The 23241-nt window shown below is 37.1% G+C and overlaps 1 protein-coding gene across 1 annotated transcript in view; it reads right to left on the bottom strand.

Annotated features, from left to right (window-relative positions):
* Window positions 1-7993: 7993 nt before the first annotated feature.
* The window catches only part of rnf207a (ring finger protein 207a), a 37499-nt gene continuing 22251 nt past the window's right edge, over window positions 7994-23241 (bottom strand). Inside the window, exons 10-18 of the mRNA XM_028447676.1 lie at window positions 22950-23018; window positions 21882-21950; window positions 21692-21798; window positions 16062-16239; window positions 13738-13923; window positions 12787-12838; window positions 12572-12689; window positions 10575-10667; window positions 7994-9061 (exon numbers count right to left, since the gene is read on the bottom strand). Coding sequence (XP_028303477.1) covers window positions 8905-9061; window positions 10575-10667; window positions 12572-12689; window positions 12787-12838; window positions 13738-13923; window positions 16062-16239; window positions 21692-21798; window positions 21882-21950; window positions 22950-23018 — 1029 coding nt within the window. The 3' untranslated portion in view covers window positions 7994-8904. The remainder of the gene's footprint in view (window positions 9062-10574; window positions 10668-12571; window positions 12690-12786; window positions 12839-13737; window positions 13924-16061; window positions 16240-21691; window positions 21799-21881; window positions 21951-22949; window positions 23019-23241) is intronic.

Raw genomic sequence — 23241 nt, forward strand, 5'->3', positions numbered from 1 at the left:
TACATTTCTAAGATGAGAAAACTCTGCATTTCATGTACAAGTAAAGATAAGACCATAAACTTTTATTATTTCTAGCTTGAAATAGGCTCAATGTGAATTAATTTTGACCTCAAATTGAAATATGTGTCACATGTTTGTGTAAAGAATGCTGACATGAGATATAAAACATATTCCATTGTCAATCCAATGATGAATAAGATATTCTTTTGTATTTGTAAATCTGACTCAGTGCCTCATCATCTGTTAACCTCATCACACGTCACTGTACATATTATATGCTGAATAATGATGCATTTGTTTCCACACATCTCTGTTTACCATGCTCCTCACATTCCTAGATTTTCAAGGTTTCTTTCCCTCAAAGCTTTTCTTCCTCTGGACACGTAAGACTTTACTGAAGAGTCCATTGTCCTTGGATGCTTGGGTTGTTGAGTTATAAGACCTTGGAGTAGAAGAATAGAGGAAGAGGCTGACACATATGCTGCATCTTCCTAGATGTAACAAGAACCCCAAAGATTTAATGTTGCAACTGTGTTATTCTTATTATGTTTTCCTGAGAAACTTTCCTAAATTAAATAGAATTTTTCTTATTTTCAGTGATAGATGGAGGTGTTTGTGTGTCTGAGGACTGTGTTATTTACTCCATTATGGTGAGGTATTGACCCGAGTGGGACACTGAGTGTAGAGGAAGAAGACGAATGGAGGAAAAGCGTCGTCCAGGGAAACAGCAGGAGGCATCAGCTCAATAAACTGTTGATTAATCCTGGGCTGGACAGGCCCTCAGGCCCTCACCTGGGATTCCCCTGAGTCGAGGACTCACTCAGTCACTGCCAATGGGCCTCAGAGCCATAAAAAGGTTCTCAATATGTCAGCCCTGTTATTAAATTATAGGAACCACCACCAGGGAGGTTAATATGTGGGCTTCAGAACTTTTATATCCCAGTGAGAAGAATCTAACACTTGTTTTATTTCATGATTTAATGAAGTAAGTATTTTAAATCCTGGGAAAGGAAGTTCTGCTTTAGTATTTTCCTTTCTGCGTCGCCCTCCATGTTCTATGCAAAGGACAGATATACTGTCATCATGCAATCATTTACCTTCACCTTCTAACTTTTTACATGTTTGCCTTGCAGCTTCATATATTTCTCTGGGGGCTTTACTGATCTCTATAGGCAGACTGCAAAGACAAAAGCTGTGTTCGAAATGTCATATTAACGTACGACTCATACTAAGTCTGACGTCAAACTTAGTATTTGGTGTGTTCACATTAGAGAGTATAAATATCACACTAGTCATACTCAACCGTCCCATGATACATTGCGAGCGCAATGTAAAATCATCCTGGGACCGGTTTCAAGCTAAAAATCAAACATCCCCTTTTCAAAATAAAAGCATCTCTTCTTGTCTTCCATTAGGTTTTTAACGCATTTGTAAATAGGGCTCTTGTTTTGAAGTTAACCAGAAGTTTAGTCAGTAGCATAATGGCAGGTATCTAAAAATCTCCGAAATGTGGGAATGAAATGTGTATATGTGAGTTTTATGGATCAAATGACCACATGTTGATATTCTACTTCATGTGCCAAATCTGGCCCTTCAGATTATCCAATTCCGCCTGCAATAGAAAGTGAAAGTGACAGAGAAATCATGAATCATTGTGTAAGCTACCAAATAATTCCACTCATAAATAGTAGTTGAAAGAACTGCATTTTTTCTCAAATTATTTCACAAAATCTTCCAAAAATAAATAAAATCGAATTGGTCGATAAAAGCACATCTATCATGTATTGCTTAGAATGATATTGTTGATGCTTTCCATACTTTATGTCTACGTTATACGCTTTTGTAAATAGGGCTCTTGTTTGGACGTTAACCAGAAGTTTTGTCAGTAAGTGTGTTTCCACAAGTTTTATGGATTAAAAAATCACATGTGGAAACACTCATTATTCTACCCATCCCATACTAATGGTATATAGTAGAGAGTATATACTCATTGAGTCTGTAGTGCATAGTATGGAGTATGCCATTTCGAACATGTAGAGTTTGTTCATTTTTACACTAAATCACATTTACATGCACAAAAAAGATCCTGAGGTGTCTGTGTGTGTGTGTGTGTGTGTGTGTGTGTGTGTGGCACAGACCTGGCATTCAGACAGCAGTTGCATTGCAAAATACCTGATACGTATCAGATTTAGGAGCTCTTATGAAAATGGCCTGGGTCGAATTTTTAAAAAATTCGATTTTTTCTGTTCTAACATTTAACAGGTCAGGTCGCTTATGGGCAAAACAAAATCTGATTTGGGCCGCATTAACCTGCAGTAGGTATCACATAAATAACTGTACGACACATAGTAACTGCAAACGTTGGCAAATTTAACTTAGTCTTGCATAGTTTTAGTCTTAAATTGAATATTTTATTTATTTATTAGGCTAACTTTAGTCTTTAGACATCAAAAATTACATTTCATCTTTAGAAAGTCAACCAAATATCTAGTCAATTGAAAAGACTTCTCGTATTAGTAATATTCATAGTATAATGTAAAGTATACATATATATGGTTTAACTTCAGAGGTTCCTTGGTGGGATATTTTAATAATTTACGTCATAGTCTTTAATTCCCTGTTTTTGTTTTATTTAGTCTTCGTCTAGTTTTCTTAAACTAAAAAAGTAAAGTTGACCAAATCTCTATCCTCTTTTTAAACATTATCCAACTGATCCCACATCTGCTCCTTTGAGCTGCTCAACAAATGAAAAACAACAATAAAACATGTATTGATCATGAAACAATCAGTGATTAATCAAAAACTCTGAGTCATTGGAGAAAACAGCCGATGAGTGAAATGTCTAAAGCTGTGTGTGAGGGTGTGTTCAACCTCTGACCTTTTCCTGTTTGGGCTTCGGCTTCGTGCATCTGTCAACTGCAAAAACCGCATCAGAATTGATTAGATCTGACTTCATTAAACCCTCGATGATTTATCCTCTACTTTGTGTTTTGTTCAACATGAAGTTACAATGTTTGGATGTTGATTTTCTCTTCTCAGCAATGACATTATCTGACTTCATGAAGCAGTAATGCTAGTTGTGTAAAGATTCAAAGGATTGCATCAACTTGGCGTATAAGATGATGTTCAGAAGGTCTAAAAGTCTAATATTATGCTATTTTTCACCCATCTTCAATTGTTCTAAGAACCCCTACAACATAGTATTTGAAGTTTTAAGGGAACTAAATTAACTTATCTCTAGCAACAGGTACCACAGGCCTTTAAAACCGCTGTAATCAAACTTCTCCTTAAAAAACCTTATAGGCCAATTTCCAATCTCCCTTTTGTTTCCAAAATTCTTGAAAACGTAATTGCAGGTCAACCAAGTGATCATCTACATATGAACAATTTATACGAGAGCTTTCAGTCTGGCTTTAGAGCCCATCACAGCACAGAGACTGTCTGAGGCTAAGACAGGCTGCAGAGACTGGAAAGTGTTTTTGGGATTAAAGAAACAACGCTAGGTTGGTTTAAATCCTACTTATCAGACAGAAGACATTTTGTTCATGTTAATAATCGTGGAGTTCCACAAGGTTCAGTTTTAGGACCAATACTATTTACATTGTAAATGATTCCACTCGGTAACATTGTCAGAGAGCATGTTATAAATTTCCATTGCTATCCAACACCACAGTAAAAAACTTAGGTGTTATCTTTGATACTGACTCATCTTTTAACTCTCATTAAACAAATCTTCCACCTCCATAATATCTCTAAAATCAGGAATATCTTGGCCCAGAGTGATGCTGAAAAATTTGTCTGTGCGGAGCGTTCTTGTGCCCCCCGCAGTTTTCTTAATGCCCCCCTATTTAATACTGGCTGGCGCCGACTCTGGTCTAGCTCCAGGTGTTCCCATGCAGGCAGACCTGCTAATACTGTATCATGTTTTTCTGCAGTCTGTGCCTTCTCCTCGCCCTTCTCTCTCGCTTTTGTTTCAGGTGTCGTGACGCTGGAGCGGGCAGTTCCCGATTTGTGGTTCACGGCTCAACTAGTCTGGGATACTTTGATGTTCTATCTCTCTATTCTGTTCTTTTCCTCCTCCTGTCCACTAACCCCAACCAGTCAACGCAGATGGCTGCCACCTCTGAACCTGGTTCTGCTGGAGATTTCTTCCTGTTAAAAGAAAAACTGTTGGAAGGGAGATTTTTCTTCCCACTGTTCATGTGGATTTGTTGGTTTTTTTTTCCTTTTTATTAAGAATTTCATATTTTGATAGCGCTTTGGTATGAATTTTGTTGTATTTAGCGCTGTATAAATAAAGTTGAATTTAATATTTATCACTCTACACATTTCGAAGGGGGACGAAGGAGGGACTTATATACATTAATGTATATGAATGACCACCAGCAGTAGACCATAGTAAAAGACTAGTTAGGTATTTTTATTGCATTTCAAAAGAATCATACATAAACATAGATTTCTCTGAAACTCCGGACATCAGCCTTAATCTCCCACTTTTTTATAGCATACTTCCTAGTTCCTACGGGCACTGCACGAGTTGTTCAAAAACAAGACAAAATTAACGTGCTTGAATTAATTACTCTATACTCACTATAACTCTCTGTTCATTATTCTCTCGATCCAACCCACTCGCCACAGTTTTTATAGGAGGGGCGGGGCTAACAGTGGTGGTTTGTGATGTCAGAAGCCACCAAAACATCAAAAAAACCCATTTTCACCCAAATGCAAGATTCAATTTTAATAAAAATAACATTCAACACATTTGTTTTGCTTTAATTACGAGGCCACCAACTGTTTAAAACACTAAAAACACTTTCATTTGGTGCATTATGACAACAATGTGCTGCACATACTTTTCAATGTCTAATATATTTTTTGAAAAGGTGGGAGGAATTTACTGTTTAAATGAATGTGTGTGGGTTGGGATGATTGTTTTTGTAACATCCTCATCCCTATGGGTAGAGTGCTCCTGTTATGTGACTTGTTTTTAAAACAACAATACAGCACTACCCCATGTTAAAGCTGAGTTGTTGTTTTTTTAAGCATTTATGCTCCACATTCCCAGTTACTCTGTCAGAGGAAAGAAATGTACTGTATGCACTTTTAAAAGGTATTTCTTTTATGTTTATTTTTTTTTATTATTATTTAGTTTTTGTTTTGTGTGTTTTTCTGTTATTTTTGTGCATAATTGTTGTCATCTTATGTGTTAATGAAAATCTGTACATTTTTGTTGTCCCTTTGTGTTTGTCCCTTTCTGTACATTTTACGTCTGCCATAGAGGTAATATTAGGTAATAAGCAATAGTTTGTTTGTTTGTTTTTTTTAATCAATAATTTAGTTACAGGCTTTACAATATATTAGCCAAATCAACAATACATCTTTAAATCTACTCAGGGCTCTGCATGTGTGCACTTTGAAAGGGATAACAGGACATTTACTGTTATTTTATCTGGTTTCACAGAATAATAAATGTCATTAACTGATTAATCCATCAATCTGGAGACAACAGGTTTTATCTAAGAAGGTAATTAATGTTTTATTTTGAAACTATAAGATATTCGTCTACAACTGAGCTGTGGCTGCAAAGGAATTTACTGTGCACGCACGCACACACACACACACACACACACACACACACACACACACACACACACACACACACACACACACACACAAAGATCAACTTTGTTCAAACTTGTTATTCTCATGAGCCCTTACCGTGACATATAATTGTGTTTTAGAGTAACAGCCCCTGCAGTAGTGAAGGCTAATTTTTAGGTTCAACACAGCAAGTGAAGCAGCAGAATAATAATAAGCAGTGAACATGAGCCTGGAAGTCCAATGAGTGCAGATGATGAACGACTGCAGGACCAGAGCCGAGCCACGGCAATTTGTTACTGCTCTGTCACAAATGCACTTGTAATGAAAGAACTCGTCTGCACAGATACACACAGTTCCTTGCGCCAGGAATGACCCCAATATTTCCTGTGAAGTGCTTCTCAATACACCAACTTTTTCTTTGGCTGTGTTGCATAAACAGTAATTGTCTTTTTTAACTCTTCCTGAGAAAAAAGGACTTCTAAGTTACTGTGCTAGTGGCAGCTTGGAGGTTTCACCTTGTTAATGTGGTTTTATGTGGCATAAAAAACAAGTTTTTACAAGATTATGGAAATATCACCCGTAAAAGAAGGATTGTCAGAGTGATACAGTGAAAAAAATGTTTTATTTTTATTTTCTTACATCGTTCAAAACACGTTTGTACTTGGTTAGCAGGGATGATACTAAACCTGTAGTTTAATTTTAAACTTGAGTTCAGATGGTCAACTTTTCTGACAACAGGGGCCACGAAAGTCTGATTCGAGGGCCACATTATCAACATTCATGTCAGCATATAGAATAATTACCAATGTGTTTGTCTTTTTACTTTTCTGTTATTTTTTTTTTGCAGTTATCTTGTGTATTTCTGGAGTGATTTTATTTGTAATTTTCGAATTATTTCTGTTAATTTTGTGTTTTTATTTTTAGTCGTTTTGTGCAACTTTTGGTTGCTTTTGTGGGTTTTTGTGTGTGTGTGTGTGTGTTTGTTCAACTTTTTGTTACTTCTGTTGTAAATTGTTATATTTTTGTAATACTGTACCACAGTACGTATATGTTGCTCCTTTTTTCCCAGTAATTTTTATGTTTTAAGAGTCATTTTGTGTGTTTTTTTTTTTCATTTTGTAAAACGTCTCTGTTAGTTTTGTGTATTTTTAGACACAGTGCAACTTTTGGTTCCTTTTAGAATATTTTCGTCATCATTTTATATATTTTTGTAATATTGTGTGTGTTCCTGTTGTCCTTTTGTGTATTTTTCTTAGATTTTCTACATTTTTTTTTTTTTTTTTTGAGAAATTATTTGTATTTTTGTTGTCATTTTGTAAATTCCTTTTGTAGTAAATTCAAGTTTAATATTTAGGATTGTAGGCCGCAACCTGTTTCAGAACCAATTATCAGGCCAAAATTGCCTCTTAACACACCTCAGACCACAGAACTTTCTTGTATTTCTTTGATTTTGGCATGTTTACGTAAGTGATCTCTTGGCTTTGGTGGACTGTTGAATTCATTTTAGATTTCTTTGTTCAGCAGGTCTGATCTGATGAAAACTGTTGAATTGTTGGAAACATTTAAGTGTAGAAATTGTAATCCATGATATCATAAAGAAGAAAACATTTTTTACACCTATGTATGCAGTAGCAAAGCCTTTGTATATCAAGATGATGTTATAGTAAAAAATGATTCAAAAGAAAGAGTGGAATTCCTGTTATTTCATAACAAACACGCCCCTTTAGGATTGAATCTAGTGTGTGATAAAGGGGAGTTTCACATGGTCTCAGTTGCTCACTGAGTGTATAGCATCCAGAGAGAGAGAGAGAGGTCGAGGCGAGGACAGCAAAAGTCACACTTGTCTGTAATCTGAGTTTTTCTCCTTTTTGCAGGTGGTTGCAAAATCTGAAGACACCACTGAGAAAAGAATGGCCTCATTTAACAAAAAAAAAAAAAATAACACACACACACATGAGGTGAGACGAGATCACACTGATAAGTACATTTCCACTGGAATTTTGGTAATATTCAAAAACAGAAAGTTTTAATGGGAATTATTTATTGGAATTAACCAGCAATTTGGAGCAATTTTAAACCACTGTATCATATACAAATATTGTATTAGTGTCTATTCAAAATAATAATAATAAATTTTTTTAAAAAAAAACATTTGAACAGGGGTTGCAAATTTCAGAAATTTTAAAATTTGGAAATTTTCCCAGGAATTCAAAGAAATTAAAGGAATGTTGAATATAGTTGGGCAAAATATATTTTAGCATCATCTAAAATATCAGCATCAGTTATTTAAAATGACTTCCAATTTTCTAGTTATTCCCAACAAATAAATCTAATTAAAAGTTCTTATTTTAGAATATTACTAAAATTCCTGTGCTTAAATTCTAACATTTCAACCCTTTGCAGTCCTATTGATGACAAAAAAAATGAACAAAGACTAACACACACTGCATATTTACTGTTGTGATGATAAATAACGGTCATATTTACCATCAACATTATCAAGTCACAGAATGTTGTTTATGTGAGGAATAAGAAATATGTGACCAGGGCTGGGCGACAACAAGCGACACTCATGTCTCAATATTTGTTCTCAAAATTTCGATATACAATATAAATCTCCATATTTTTAATTCAAGTAAAGTCTGACCAGAAAGACACGTTAGGTTCAGTTTGTTGATGAAAAATGCCACACAGGCTCATTTATTAACAAACAGCTGCACAATATGTGCCATTTTTGGCTTTTTCTCCTATAAGGGACAGCACGTGTGAGTGAGTTCTGTAGTGTGGCTTTTTTTAGAAGAGGGTCTGGGTTCGGACACACTCAGTGATCCATCTAACTGTGCTTCTCATGCTGTTCTGAGAAGTAGCAAAAGCAGCCACTCATAAAATGAGTATTTTTATACAAAACTAGCTATAAAATAAATTGATATTGGCGATATTGTCATTTTCTATATCGCCAATATAGAAAACTTGATATATTTTAAATCTTGATATTTTGCCCAGCCCTATACGTGACACAACTTCAGGAAAACAAGCCCACGTACACACACACTTTCAGACAGAAACCAGGCTTTTTGTATCATAACTTTTAGTCAAACTTTAGCATTCGTGTCATCCAGTGTTAGCGTCATTCTGAAGGCTAACCTTGCACATACTGACAGTTTTTACTTGTAATGGAAAAATGCAATGTTTTTTTAATTTTCTTTAGACAGCTGAGAGAACCACACATCATCTTGGGGTTTTTTCAGGGGGGCTTTGCAGTAACTGTAGCTGGATAGAAAAGCAGTCGAGTGTCAAGGTGCTTTATGAGGGCAGATCATTGCTGTTGGAGGTTTCAGGCGATGTGCTTTTCTGTCTGCCTGAGCGATTGGGTTTGACTGTGTTTTCCAACGACTCGGTCCTCAGCAGGGGACGGACGTTCTTGTCGCTGTCCTGCTCTGAGACGTGAGACTGACTGTCACTGTCAAAGAAAATAAATCACGTGACATGTCATAAATAAAATGAGTTGGGATTCAAAAAGAAAAGGAAAGAAGATGAGATTTAATGTAATAAAATTAGATGTGATCTAATAAAATGAACGATACGATACAATTCATGGTTTGCATGCCACAATACGATATATCCCGGTATTAAACAATATGATATTCATCGTGATATCAATAATTATAAGTATAATTACAACATTCACCTCTACAAGCACTACTGGATATATTTCACTATGCACAATGCATATAATTATATTTATATTTGACTTTTCTATCTTTTATGCCTTGTACATATTTATATTTATCTTTATCTTTATTACTTTTTAAATTATTATAATTATTTTTACTATACTTTCTCTTTGTTTGTTTTTGTTTTTTGTGGCATCCAGTGTGGTGAGAAAAATAGAAATTTCATTGTACAAGGAAACATGTTTATTTGCTGTGCACATGACAATAAACACTTTGAATCTTGAATCTTGAGTCTAAATTATTTGAAATACAATTCATTTAATTTTTTTTTTTACTTGCCAGAACAAATAAATGGCGACTAACTGTAATTCACGTATCAGAGAAAAGTGGAATTGTTATCAAAAATTAGTTTTTGACCAGGATTAGTGCACAAAGTGACAAGATGCACCAGCACAGATTCGTTAGACTGCATTTCATTTGAACTCCATTTACATTTGAGAAAGTGAAAGTATAGAATACAGTTGTTTAGGACACTTCAGGTGGCCCCATTCAAATTTCAAGTGGCCCCACGTGGGGTCACGAACCCCAAAATTGAAAAACCCTGCCTTAAAACCATTGTTGGGTGGTAACTCTTTACAAATAATGCTCATAACGAAATCAGTTGCATTGCGCATAACGGTAACTAGGTACGTTTTTCAGTAACTAGCACAACACTGCTTAAAACAAGCCAAAGCTGATATTCAGAGTTTCTGAGAAATCTATATTTATGTATGATTCTTTTGATATGCGAAAAAATACCTAACTAGTCTTTTACTATAGTCTACTGCTGGTGGTCATTCATATACATTAATGCATAGAGGTCCCTCCTTCATCCTTTAGACCCCTTAAACGATTGCTGACTGCACCCAGCCAATAGGCTTCGACTTCCTGTTTTTGAAACTGTCAATCAAAGTGAATGTGGAACTGTGCACGGAAACAAGGCCACGTGTCACAACAGCAAACAGGTAAATATGATTTTGGCTTTTACCTGACCCATAGACCTATATCAATGCGACCAAATGTGACCTTGTTATGTTCCGCAATGCGTGTGCAGAAAAGTAGAGGCGTGGCTTCTGGTAGATTGGCAGAGGCAGTGGGAGGAAGTGAGGCTGTTTAGGGCGGGACATCGAGACGCTTCTCAGAAACTCCGGATATTAGCTTTAACTAATGATTTAACTGTTTGACGTGGCAAAAATCACACCTAGGTTATGATACCCTGAGTGTAAAAGGAGTAGAGTTCTGATCAATGCGTCTGATTACCTGTCAGGACTCTCCTTAGTCGTACTCCTTTGCTCATAGATTTTCAGCATTGTCTCTGTGCGGTCGTCGTTGGGCTCTTTAGGCTCCTGCAACCTAAAACACACATTTTAAAAAAAAATAATCAGTTCACACAAATAATAAATAAAGCAGGACATCCACTTTCTATAGGCTTTAAAAAGTTTCCTATGAGCGAATCTAAACAGACTTGGAAACAGAACAACTGTTCAAGTGTTTATTTCACGTCGTGTTTGCAGCACATTTAAACATTCAGCGAGAGCAACCGAACAGGTGGAGGATCTTGGAGATCGAGGCTGTGTTCAAAATGTCACACTCAGTACTATGCACTACAAACTCAATGAGTATATACTGTTTACTATATACTATAAGTAGGGTTTGGATGATTATGGTTAGGTTTCCCAAGATGCATTTGGAACTTACAACGACAAAAACCTGAATCACACTGAGGATAAATATCTCTGTTAATTCTCCATCTTTGAAAGTTCTGAAAACATTTTAAGAGAGAAATGATCAAGTAGAATATCAACATGTCCTCATTTGATCCATAAAACCCGCGCAAACACATTTAATGCAGAGATTTTTGAAGACTCACCATTGTGCTACTGAAAAAACTTATGGTTAAAGGTTTAATGGACGATTTTCCGGAAGTTTAGAAAAGACACGCCCTCTACACAAGCAACACACTACCTGCTTCCAAGAGGGAACGCCTACGTGCGTGAGAAAGCGTGCATGAGCCCAGTTTTCCTCATGCACAGCTCTTTTTACAAGTTGGAGTCGGCATCGCGGATGCAAGCTTACTTTCCAAAAGAAGATTTGCACTTTTCCCACTATGTCAGACTCGCTCCGGGTAAGTGAAAATCCATTTTCAAAGGACCCAGGTTGTACCGGGCACGAGCACATACGACGTCCTTACGGAATTATATCACCAGAATGATTGATAATTAAGATGACCAATAGTCTTGATGATCCACCAGGAACTCGAAGCCAAAAAACATTGTCCACTAAACCTTAAACTTCAAAACAAGAGCCCTATTTACGAAAGGGTTAAAAAAACGAATAGAAGACAAGAAGAGATGCTTTCATTTTGAAAAGGGGATGTTTAATTTTTACCTTGAAGCCGGTCCAAGGACAATTTTACATTCCGCTCGCAATGCATCATGGGGCGGTTGAGTATGACTAGTGTGCCCACCGTGCATCAGCTGTAAAGGATACACTTGCTGATGTGGTCCGTAAAAATCCTGTCAATTGTTTACTAATCCCGTGTGGTAAAACTACAGGTCCTGCAGGTAGCGTCCACGACAAAGTCACGGCATTCCAGGAAATCAATTATTACATTCTGCTTGCAAAGCATCATGGGGTGGTTGAGTATGAATAGTGTGCCCTCTGTGCATACTTAAAAGATGTCTCGGTATAGAACATCCGGGTATTTCTCACATACCGTGAACGCCCTTCATACTCATTTTGACGTCAGACTTAGTATGACTAGTACGTTAGCGTGACATTTCGAACACAGCCAAAGACCTTAAGACGAAGTGAGGTTTATGCACAGGTGAGTCCAACCGAAGGATTATTTGATGATTGCTCACATGGAACGTGGGATGGATCTTCCAAGTCGGCAGCTTGAGGCGCAGAGAAATAAGATTTAAGATTTCCAATAGACTGGCAAATTAAGCTGTTTGCAACAAAGCCCAGTGAAAGATGAAACAAATCTTGTGAATCTAGAAAAACCTGGAATCCACGACCAGATTCTCCGGGGCAACGGCGTCATCTTGTGCCAATTTTTAGAAACAACACCAGTTATTCTACTTATAGTACACTCACACTGCCATTCACTTTATACTGGCAAATTAAGACACTCCAATCAACCTAACCTGCATGGCCTTTAAGCCCTGAGAAATGATTTGCTTGACATGTAAAATGTATTAGGAATGTGACAGACGGTACAGTTAAAAAAATAAATAAAAAATGAAAATGACTACCTGGGCTCTATCCTCTCTTTAACCTTGGCGATGGACAGGATGTAGGGGTTGATCTGCCTTGCGATGGTGGTGAGATACGAGTTCTCCTGCTTTAGCTGCATCAAGTCGTGAAGCTGAGCTACAATGGTTTAACAAAGGCAGTTTGATGATTTAAGTACCAAAAAAATATCAAATTTAAATAAAAACCTTTGACAACTTCAGAAAAAAAAACAAACCTTCATAGATCTCCTGCTCATTGGTGACCCTTTGAAATGTCTCGTCCCAGATCTGACAGAAATGTATGTACAGTGAAATATTTATTATCAGGCAATTTAAAAAGTGCCGTCGTTTGTTTGCACAGGTTTACTTTTTTATTTAATTTCACCTCTACCATAATTTACTTTATCTCCAATGCTAAAAGACACCGACTGAGGACTGATAGTTAAAGGGATCTTCCACAGTTTTAATAAAAGTGGCCTAAAACCTTTGAAATGTCCTTATTAGAAGATCTATGCCTAACAAAAGGCATTATTTTTGCAGCATATTTGTTTTATTAACTTTTAAAAATGGGACTACTTTACCGTTTTAGAGCTTGTGTTCCGCCATCTTGAAAACACGTGATTGATGATGTCACACGGCCCCACTGCCTGTAAACATTCCATTGTTTTATTTTGGAGTGAAGCTTTCAGCCTCCTTTTTAGATTATTTAACAGCTTTTTTGGTCAAAGGCCAATTTGTCCTGCTTTAGGTTGCTCTAAATAATGAGGAAAAGTTAGAGATATCAATGCCGAAAGAGGACCAATGTGACCCAAAAAATAATCTATGACCACAGGGGGAGACAGTTCCCACTCTGCGGTTTGGTAGTAGACAATGAAGCGGAGAAGAAGAGCTCTCCTTAGAGACATTTACTCTCCCTTAAACACAGCAGATGCACAAACCCTGAGGATATAAGTCCTTTTGGGTGGGAGTCCTTCAACAGTCCGTGATTTTTCCGCTAACTTCAGCCACCAGAGCATCAGCTGCAACTGTTTTTATTCTTTCGCCACAAACAAAGGAGGTTTACATCAACGGTTTTAGGCCACATTTGTAAAAGCAGTAGTGGATCCCTTTAAACCCTTCCTGTCTGCAGTGTCTGGGAGTCGAAGGTATACGTACACGCTAAAGGTCACGCCTGACTTATAACGCACCTCTTCAAACACAACTCGGGTGGTTTCCACTGTGTTGTACTGGGCTGCTATCAGATTGTCGATATGTAGTGATTTGTCCAGAATTTCTCCCATCTTGTCTGTGTTGATGATGGAGTGATGTTTGGTCAGATCTCGGTGCAACTCTTGAACTTGGTCCTTTAGGTTCTGGATGTCTGTTTGGAGAGTCTACAAAGACACATACACACTCAGTGAACTATATGAAGACACATTCTTTAAGATTAAAGGTGTAGAAATCCCAGGTGAAGTGCATCCAAGTGTGAAGAAGAATGTGTATAAACCCTGCTACCAATGCTGTATCTCTACTTTTTACTTTTTGGTAACTACCGGTATCCAAGAAATATATCTCATTCTCTCAAGTTGTCACATTTAAATATAAATGGACTATAAAGCCCTTAAAGCACATGTGTCAAACTCAAAGCACATGGGCCCTTTAGAGCATTACATGTGGCTGGAAGGAGAAATAAAAAAATGACAAAGAAAACATGACTTATTATGTAAATGACCAAATAGTTTAGTTATAGATATCTCAGCCCTTCCGGATACACAAATTTAATGAAACTCTACAATGTTTGCAGGGCTCACAGTTTTCCCATGCTTATGTCACATAATGGCAGTCATTTTTCATCTGAAATTATTGTGCAAAAAACGGATCTGCACACTTGGATCAATGCAAGTCAAATTTAATAGCCAAGCTTTCGGTCAGAGGACCTTTATCAGGGTAACCTTTGACCCTAAGCTTGGCTTTAACATTTCACTTGCATTGATCCAAGTGTGCAGATCTATTTTTTCTTTTTGTTTTTGCACAGTTTTGCTTTAAAGTGTAGGTACACCCTTAAACCACTTTTTTCTGCTGAATACCTATATGATTAAATATGAAGTATAGTTCATCTATCCTAGTCCCACTCTTCACATTTTAGTCAAAGTATCTAAATTTAGCGTTTTTAGTTGTAAAATGTCAGAGTGACTGCCCTCTATGGGCTGAACGCCAGCTATTGCAATAGAATTTTGCTATTGGCTGAGATTAGATCAGTGACATCACTAACCATCACTGTTGGCCCCTCCCTTCTGTAACTAATGGGAGGAGGGACAAGGTTTCTTCCTCTCACAGCCCTCAGTAAGCATTGATTGACAGCTCCATGCAGCACTGAGGGGGTGGGTCTGCTGTGGCTGGGCGTGTCTTAACTACTCTAGGAGCCCTGCCCATAATCAAGACATTTTTTTAAATTTCCTTCTAGTGGCTGGTCAGCAAAAACCTGGGGGTGTACTTACACTTAAAGCTCTGGCACCTTGGCAGATTCAGGTCGTGAGTTCGGCAATTCTAATCCTAATCTCAAATTGTTGAAAAAACTATCCATTTTTCCCCACGTTTGCAATATTCCTCAAATTATTTAACAAAATTTCCCCAAATTGATTAGAAGTTGTTCATAAAATAAAGACATTTTTAATTGAATTTCCTGCATGGACTGATATCTGTCATTTACTGCTTGGATACTTCACATACTTCACCTGTCATATGTTATATGTTATATGAGGAAGTGCAAACTAGGGCACATCAATGATCAAATTGCTCATTTTGCCAATATCATCCGACCAGCAGCAAAAAGAGCCATTTTGGTTTTGTAAGCGGGTACGCCCCCTTCAAAGGCAGAAACACCCCCTTCTTCTTATTCGCTTCTGAATTGTAACTTCACGTTCGGTCTTGATCAGTATTTCAAAATAAGATATTGGTCAGGGTTAGGTTTATAGGGTCATATTTTCCATGACCTATTTGCTGAAGCAATAACCAAGCTGGAAGTCAAGTTGCGGAAATGACGTTTTTTCAAACCCTTTCTGATTGGTTGGTGAAATGGTACCAAACCCCAATAAAGGTGGTTTTGTAGCCCATCTGAAACGCCCCCACAGCTGGGGGACCCTCCTCCATTTTAATGCATAAAATTTGCAGCCCACTTGAGATCAAACTGGTTGATATTTGGCCCTGAACTAAAATGAGTTTGACACCCTGCCTTAAATTAGCTCGTGGAGGTTTCTTATGCAACTCTAAGAACAAACTTATACCATAATTGATAATATATAATAATAAAAAAAACGGCCAAAATTGCAACTTGTACCAAGGATTAGTTGAATACAATAATAGAGCTTCTTTGTTTAGAAAGATTAGTTATGGTTATTAAATGTTTGTTGAAAACATACGTCCTATTTATGATTTACTATCTTTTTTTTCAATCCCAAAAGAAGAATAGTTCAAATTACCCAGTTGTCTATACTGTATTTATGATTCCTGTCACATGGCGGTGTGAACCCACCCTGTAGGTGTTCTCATAGTTGCGGCAGTGCTCGGTAAAAGGGGTTTCCCTGCCTTCTGCCAGGAGAACCTTGGTGCAGATGTTGCGATGAGATGTTGCCCTCCGCCCGTAGGCTGAACCCAGAGGCATCTCACTGAGAGAGGGGGAGCGGCAAGACACTGAGAGTGGAGAGTGGAGCCTGAGCAGCAGGACAAGAAGAGAAAAATAAGTAGCATTATGTGGGAAAAAGAGCATACTGTAAGCGTAAATGGGAAGAATAAAATACAAATTGCACATGGAGATTGGAGGAGAACAAGAAAATGTACAGGTGGTGAGAAATTATCTACATAGCATGTGTCAAACACAAGGCCCGAGGGTCAAATCTGGCCCTTTAGAGAATCCAATTTGGCCCACGGGCGGAAGTAAAAATGACAGAGAAAACATGAATCGTTGTGTAAATATCAAACTAATTCATAGTAGGTATCTCAGTGCCTGCAAATAAACAAATTCAATGAAACTCCGCAGTATCCGCACTTTTTCCCGTGCCTGTACCACACGACTGCAGTCAAAATTGTAAAAAAAAAAAAATCCACAAAATTCCTATAACTTACTCAAAAAATTGGTCACAAAATCAAAGATCTTTGAAGTCTGTCATTTATTGCTGTAACATAACATAACGTAACGTAACATCACATAACGTGTGTGGTGTATCCACAAAGGCACAGGTCAAAAAGAACTCTCATGGTTTTTAATTATTTGTTATTTTTAAAAGCTGTAGCTAGTGTCCTAGAGGTGAAACACATCCAGTGATGTATGTTTACTAATTTGGATTAGTAACAGAAAGTAAATGATTTTTCATGGTTTGACAGTGTGTCACTGTTTGTTTAAGTACATACTGTCAATGAGTGATACAAATACTCATAGTAACTATTTCTCAGTATACCTCACATTTTTTTGAAAGTTTATATTAATATTTGAATCATTTTGTGTTTATGTGTTCTCATTTATTTTCATACATTCCTGACTATTTAATGCCTTTTTCTGACGATTTAAGCCTTTTTTTGGACAATTTTTTTTTAAACTATTTATTGTCTTTTCTTCTGACTACCATATTTAAGCCCTATTTGTATGACTATTTATTAATTTTTTTGAATGTTTATATTAATATTTGAATAAGATTGTGTCTATATTTTCTCATTTGTGTTTATACATTTTCTAACTATTTAATGCCTTTTTTTCTATTTATGCCTTTTTTCCAAAATTTTTGCCATTTTTGGACTATTTATGCATTTTTTTCTGACTATTTTTTGCCTTTTTTGAATGACTTAATGAAGCCTTTTTTCCATACAATCTTTGGCTTTTTTTCTGGATAATTATTGCCTTTCCTTCTATCTAAGGCCTAGACTATTTAAGCCTTATTTATGACTATTATTGCATTTTTCCTGAATATTTATGCATTTTCTCTGACTATTTAAGCTTTATTTTTACTATTATTATCTTTTTTCTGACTATTATTGCCCTTTTCCTTACTATCTATGCCTTTTTTCCTGACTCTCACTGTTTATTTCACAGACTTAATGCCTTTCTTCTGACTATTTCATGTTCAAAACAACCACACTTTTTCAAACACCATCCCTGTTTCTTAGTTTGAGGGAGAATTGTACGTGCAGCACATTGTCACACACCAACATTCCCACTTATTCGTTTAGATTCAGGTGCAAACACAGGCCGGGCTTGATGCCTAAAGCGAGCATGAAAGAGCAGAAGTTATAATCCACACAGTCACCTTCGGGTGTCGACGCAAAAATAAGCGGCATTATCATCAATGAGCAAGAAGTTCTTTGTCAGCACAGAGAAATATATTTAAAAGTTAGGCTGCAAAATGAATTCCACAGTCAGGTAGAGTCTTTTTGTTTGAATGAGGTGAATTTCAAAATAAACCTTGGAACGCAGAAAGACTACAAACTGTTATTGAGCACAGAAAACAAAGCACAGATTTATGCCACAAGTGCATCTATGAATCACAATGTCAAACAAAGAAAAGAAGTTACCTGGATTTTTTTCAGTATCTTGCGTTTCTATTCCCCCAAAAAAAACACAACGCGCCTGAAACCTACTCTAAAGATTTCTCTAAACCTCTGTTCACACCACCAATGCCATCTTTCGTCTTCACTGCAGTACCCATCATTAAAGACCTGCTGCTGAGGGAGTGACATAAGTGGCGTCTGCCTGGAACAAAACAAACTGTCTGCTGCTGCCTGCCAACTTCCAAATGATCCACGTCGAGTTCTGTGAAAGTACGATAAAAATAGTGCCTGTCGGTCCTGTGTCTGTGAGGAGCTTTGTCCCCGCGCTGGCCAAAAGAACGACCACATGAATGTAAGGTAGCCTAATGTGGAGTAGTGTGAAAAAAAAACAGATTTATGAACCTTCTTATGAACCTTCAATGACAGATTGAACAAAATGTCAAAATTTAAGGTAGAAACCGCTAAATTGTAATGACAGAAAAAATTGCAGAAACTGATCTGATTATTGTTTAATGCGGAATTACAATCGTAACAGAAAATCTGGCCCTGGGGTGTCAAACTCATTTTAGTTCAGGGAAATAATTAGCAGTTTGGTCCAAATTGGGCCACAGATTTTATGTGGGAAAATGAGTAATTTCAACATTATTGTGCCCTAGTATACGCTTATATAAAATACAAAATATGTAAGAAACGGACAATATAAGCAATAACTGATAAATATCAGTCCCAACAGAATCTTCACTTTAAATTTCCTACATTTTGTGACCTATTCCTATTAAATTAAGGGAAATATGATGTAATAATTTGTGGAAAATTCAAGAACGTTGTAAGAATTTTGAGTTTTTTCAACTGTTTAACATTAAGAATGACTGCAATCATGTGATATAAGCACCGTGAAAACTGTGAGCACCTGCAAATATTGTTGAGTTTCATTTACACAATGATTCATGTCTTCTCTGCCATTTTTACTTTCTCCTGGATGCTCCGAAGGGCCGGATTTGGCCCCCGGGCCATGAGTTTGACACATTTGCTTTAGGTGAGCATCGAATTTGGCCCGCGGGAGAAAGCAGAGAAAACATAAATCATTGTGTAAATTTCGAGAGATTCAAAAAGATTCAAAGTGTTGATTATCATGTGCACAGTAAAGAAGCATGTTTCCCTGCACAATGAAATTTCTACTTTGCTCACCACGCTAAATGCCACAAAAAACAAAAAAAAAACAAATTTGAAACAAAGAATAAAAAAATTAAAAAAACAAATGCAGAGACAAGTATAGTAACAATAATTATAATAATTAAAAAAGTAATAAAGATAAATATGCACAAGGTAGAAAAGATAGAAAAATTAAATTCAGTTGCAAGTGTCTCCAAAAACAAAGGGCTCACACTAATCAAATTGTTGAACGATCTCTAAATTTTTTTACAAGATCCTGCAATTTGCTTAAAATATTCCACAAGAATTACCCAAATTAAAAAACAATTGGTCACAAAGTCAATGAAGTTTAAAAGAGAACATCCTGCAGGGACTAATCTGTGTCACTTATTGCCCCACATTCTTTATTAAATGTCATTTATAGGTAGAAGTGCAAACTAGGGCACAATAAGGTTGAAATGTATCTTTTTGTTTTCCACCTAAAATGTGTGGCCCACTAAAGATCAAACTGATCCATTTGGCCCCTGAACTAAAAGGAGTTTGACACCCCTGCGTTACACACACAAGTCATGGCAGACAGACTGACAGACAGGCTGAGTTACTGGCATAGCAGCACTCAGTGTGGCGTCTTCTTTCCTCTCACTGCTGTGACTGCTGACCACCAGCACCGACAAACCATTTGGAAAAAAATTTGAATTTTGGATGCTTAACAAGTGTAACATTTTGAGCGGCAGCCATTGTTTTCCTGGAAGAATTTCAAAGACTTCATCAAGATGTGTGGGAAGTGACTGCAAATGTAGAGGAAGGAAAGACTCGTTTAGGGGAGTAGTTTCCTCAAAATAAAGATTCCAGAGACCAGGGACCCCCACTGTAGCTGAAGGTGGTTGAACACAGACATGAACATTGTGGAGACAGGACCATCTATAAGGTGGAATAAAGGGGAGAGATTTTTGGGGTCCATCCATGAAGTCAGCAAAATGATGTTCCATTGTTCAATGAATCTGTGATAACCACATGTATTTATTTATCTGAATAATATCCACTGATATCCAGGAAGTTTATTATCATTTCCGCCATACTTTATAGTCATCTTAAAATTCCATGTAAAGAAAATTCAGCCATTTTCTTCTAAACACATTAAATAGGTCATAAATGTATTCCTTAAATCATTTACAATGCAATTATGGTAGCTCAGCTTCACAAACTGTGTTTCAAATTTCTGAGTTCAGGATTTAATCATAGCCGCGTTACGTAACGGAGCCATCATTAGCATAAACGCGACCCTGCTGCTGAAGCAAATCAAACTTCTGCGTCCTCCAGCGGGCGAAACTCGGCACCTAGCCAAAACAAACCACATAAACGTGTGGAAAAGTTTTCCATTTTCAATGAAATGAGCCCTTTTTTTGCACCGCAATTTTGTTTTTCGTCTCTAGGGGGCGCAGTTCTGACTCTACCCAGGATGGATGCACATATTTGGACTTTCCACTGTCATCGTTTTGCCCGATCCAAGCATTGGATTTTTCCTGTTTTTTGGTCTTTCGCACTGCTCTCTCCCATAGGGTTAGGGTTAATACACGGGGGCGGCGCCCTTCCCGAGCGTGGGCGTGGTTCCAGCCCCTCTAACTGACACGCCCCCAGCGTTACAGAGCAGAGAAAAGTTCTTGTTTTTCCATGATTTTGAGACCTAATTTTATATACTCAGCGATTTTTTTCATCTTTCAAATTTGGCTCAGTGGTCAGTGACATGTTTCTGTGGTGTGACAAACTCATAACACACATTTATTTCTGCTTTACACAGACTTTAAAGATGCAAATCCTTGTTTTAACCAAAAATAAAATGGGTTAAAGGTCATTAAAACCAGTGAAAAAATGGTGAAATGGGATTTTAAAAACCACAGAAATTGGTTAAAATTTGCAAATTAGAGTGGCCAAAAACAGACATTAAAAGTGGTAAAGAGGGTTCAAAGTGTCAATATTAACTTAAAAGTGGCATAAACGGGGAAGAAGGGGTTGGGGTAAAGAAGAAACAATTACTTAAAACTGGTAAATAATATGACGAATCATGAATGTGGTATAATTGGCAAAAAAAGGCATGAAATATTGTGAAAAGAGGTTAGAAGTGACAATAATGGGTCAACATATGCGACATTAGGTGGGAAAAGTGATGGAAATGGTTTATTAGTGCTGAAAATGTCTTGAAAGTGGAAAAAATGTGCAGAAAAGACACAGAAACTTGACGGAGAAGTGGCAGAAATGGTAGTAATGTAGCAAAAATGCATTAAAAACAAAAACATGGCAAGTTTAAATAGTTTAAGAAAACATGAGCTTGTTAAAAAAAATATTGCTAGGTTCTTGAAGGCATCTGGCGACCCCCTCCCAGTGTCTCGTGACCCCAAGTTTGAGAATCCCTGATTTAGGGAACAATAACATGATATTTGACCTTGTGGGAGTAAAGATGAACAAGAATCGTACCGTGTGGTGACGGTAGTGATGCCGGTGACGGAGGGAGGACATCTCTGTCCTATCTGCAGCAGAGGCTCCAGACAGCGAGCAAATTCATTCCTGTACTCTGTGTTGATCTAAAACCAGACACACATCCATATTTCAGTCTCAGTGTGTGCGTGCGTGTGTGTGTGTGTGTTACGTTGGTCATTTGACTCACTTTGCTGCTCTGCACAGGCCTGAGTCGATGAGGGAGCTTCACGATCCTCTTCAGCCTCTCCATTAGTTGCTGAAGGAGATCATTTTCATTCAGTCACTCATTCATCTTCTGCATCCTGTACTGGGTCACATGACTCTGCTCATGCTGTATAGCAGCTCCCATTGGGCTCAGGGTGGGACAGGAGGTCAGCTTCACCCTAACTGAGAAATAATGGGCTCCCTATGGCTGCCATTTAATGACCAGATTAAAACAAATGAATGACAACTAATCCTTTATCCTGTTTAGATCACTTCCTCAGAACAAAGCTAATTTCATTGTGTACAATGTATGTTTTTTTTATTTATTTTATTAGCAGCAAATAGAATTTCATTTCTAATTGACACGCAAAAGGTTTCGGGTTTGCTGGACAATCTTTCCTGAAGAGTTATTTTTCTTCTGATATTTAAATTACAAAACAAATCAATCAATCAATCAATGAATGTCCAGAGAAAGCATGATTTAAGCTGATCAAACAAGTTTAATATGTACAAGAGCGGATTAGGGCCAATTCTGATGGAGAAAATAATTTTGGGCAAATCAAGAATGAAGTCGAAATGTCGAGATTAAAGTTGAAATTTCAAGAATAAAGTTAAAACACAATTTCGAGATTAAAGTCAAAATTTTGAAAATGTATCACAATAGTGTGTTTTGAGTTTATTTTCGAAATTTCGACTTTATTCTTGATTTGCCCAAAATTATTTTCTCCATCCAAACTGGCCCTCATCCGCTTCTGTAAATGTGCAAGCGATGTTTAAGCTTTCTTAATTCTAATGACAAAAATCATCATTAAACTTGGCGTCTCGAATGTGTGAACAGTGAACATTATCTATCCAAAACATCTAAAGATAAAGAAGGGTTCAAATAAATCACTTCTGGCCTTTTTTTTTTTTTTTTATTTTACCACCGCTGTGGAGTTCAAGTCTGTGTGCACCAAATATGATACATGTTTGATGATGAAACATGATGTTTCCATAAAGAACAAACATAAGATCCATAATTACAGTCTAGACTAAGGCTTGCCGTACTCACATAACCCATATCCAAGAACTCAAACTTGTTGGCTGAGCCAAGGAAAGCTGAGCAGGTGACCAGGTGAACCTATAGGAACAAAGGTCAAAGGTCAGAGGTATGACAAGCTACAAACAGCTGCTGATTGGATGATTATTCACCATTTCAGCTGCAGTTTCAGAGAAGAGTTGCCTTGATTTACTGTTGTCAAATTCCATATTGTGAACATTTCATTTTTATTTTAATTTGAATTTATTTAGCACACGTAAAAAACAAACATTTAAGGTGCAAGGCGGGAGTGAAGCCCAATGGG

The sequence above is a fragment of the Gouania willdenowi genome, chromosome 5 (genome assembly GCF_900634775.1).
Source record: "Gouania willdenowi chromosome 5, fGouWil2.1, whole genome shotgun sequence".
In the NCBI taxonomy this organism is placed as follows: Eukaryota; Metazoa; Chordata; class Actinopteri; order Blenniiformes; family Gobiesocidae; genus Gouania; species Gouania willdenowi.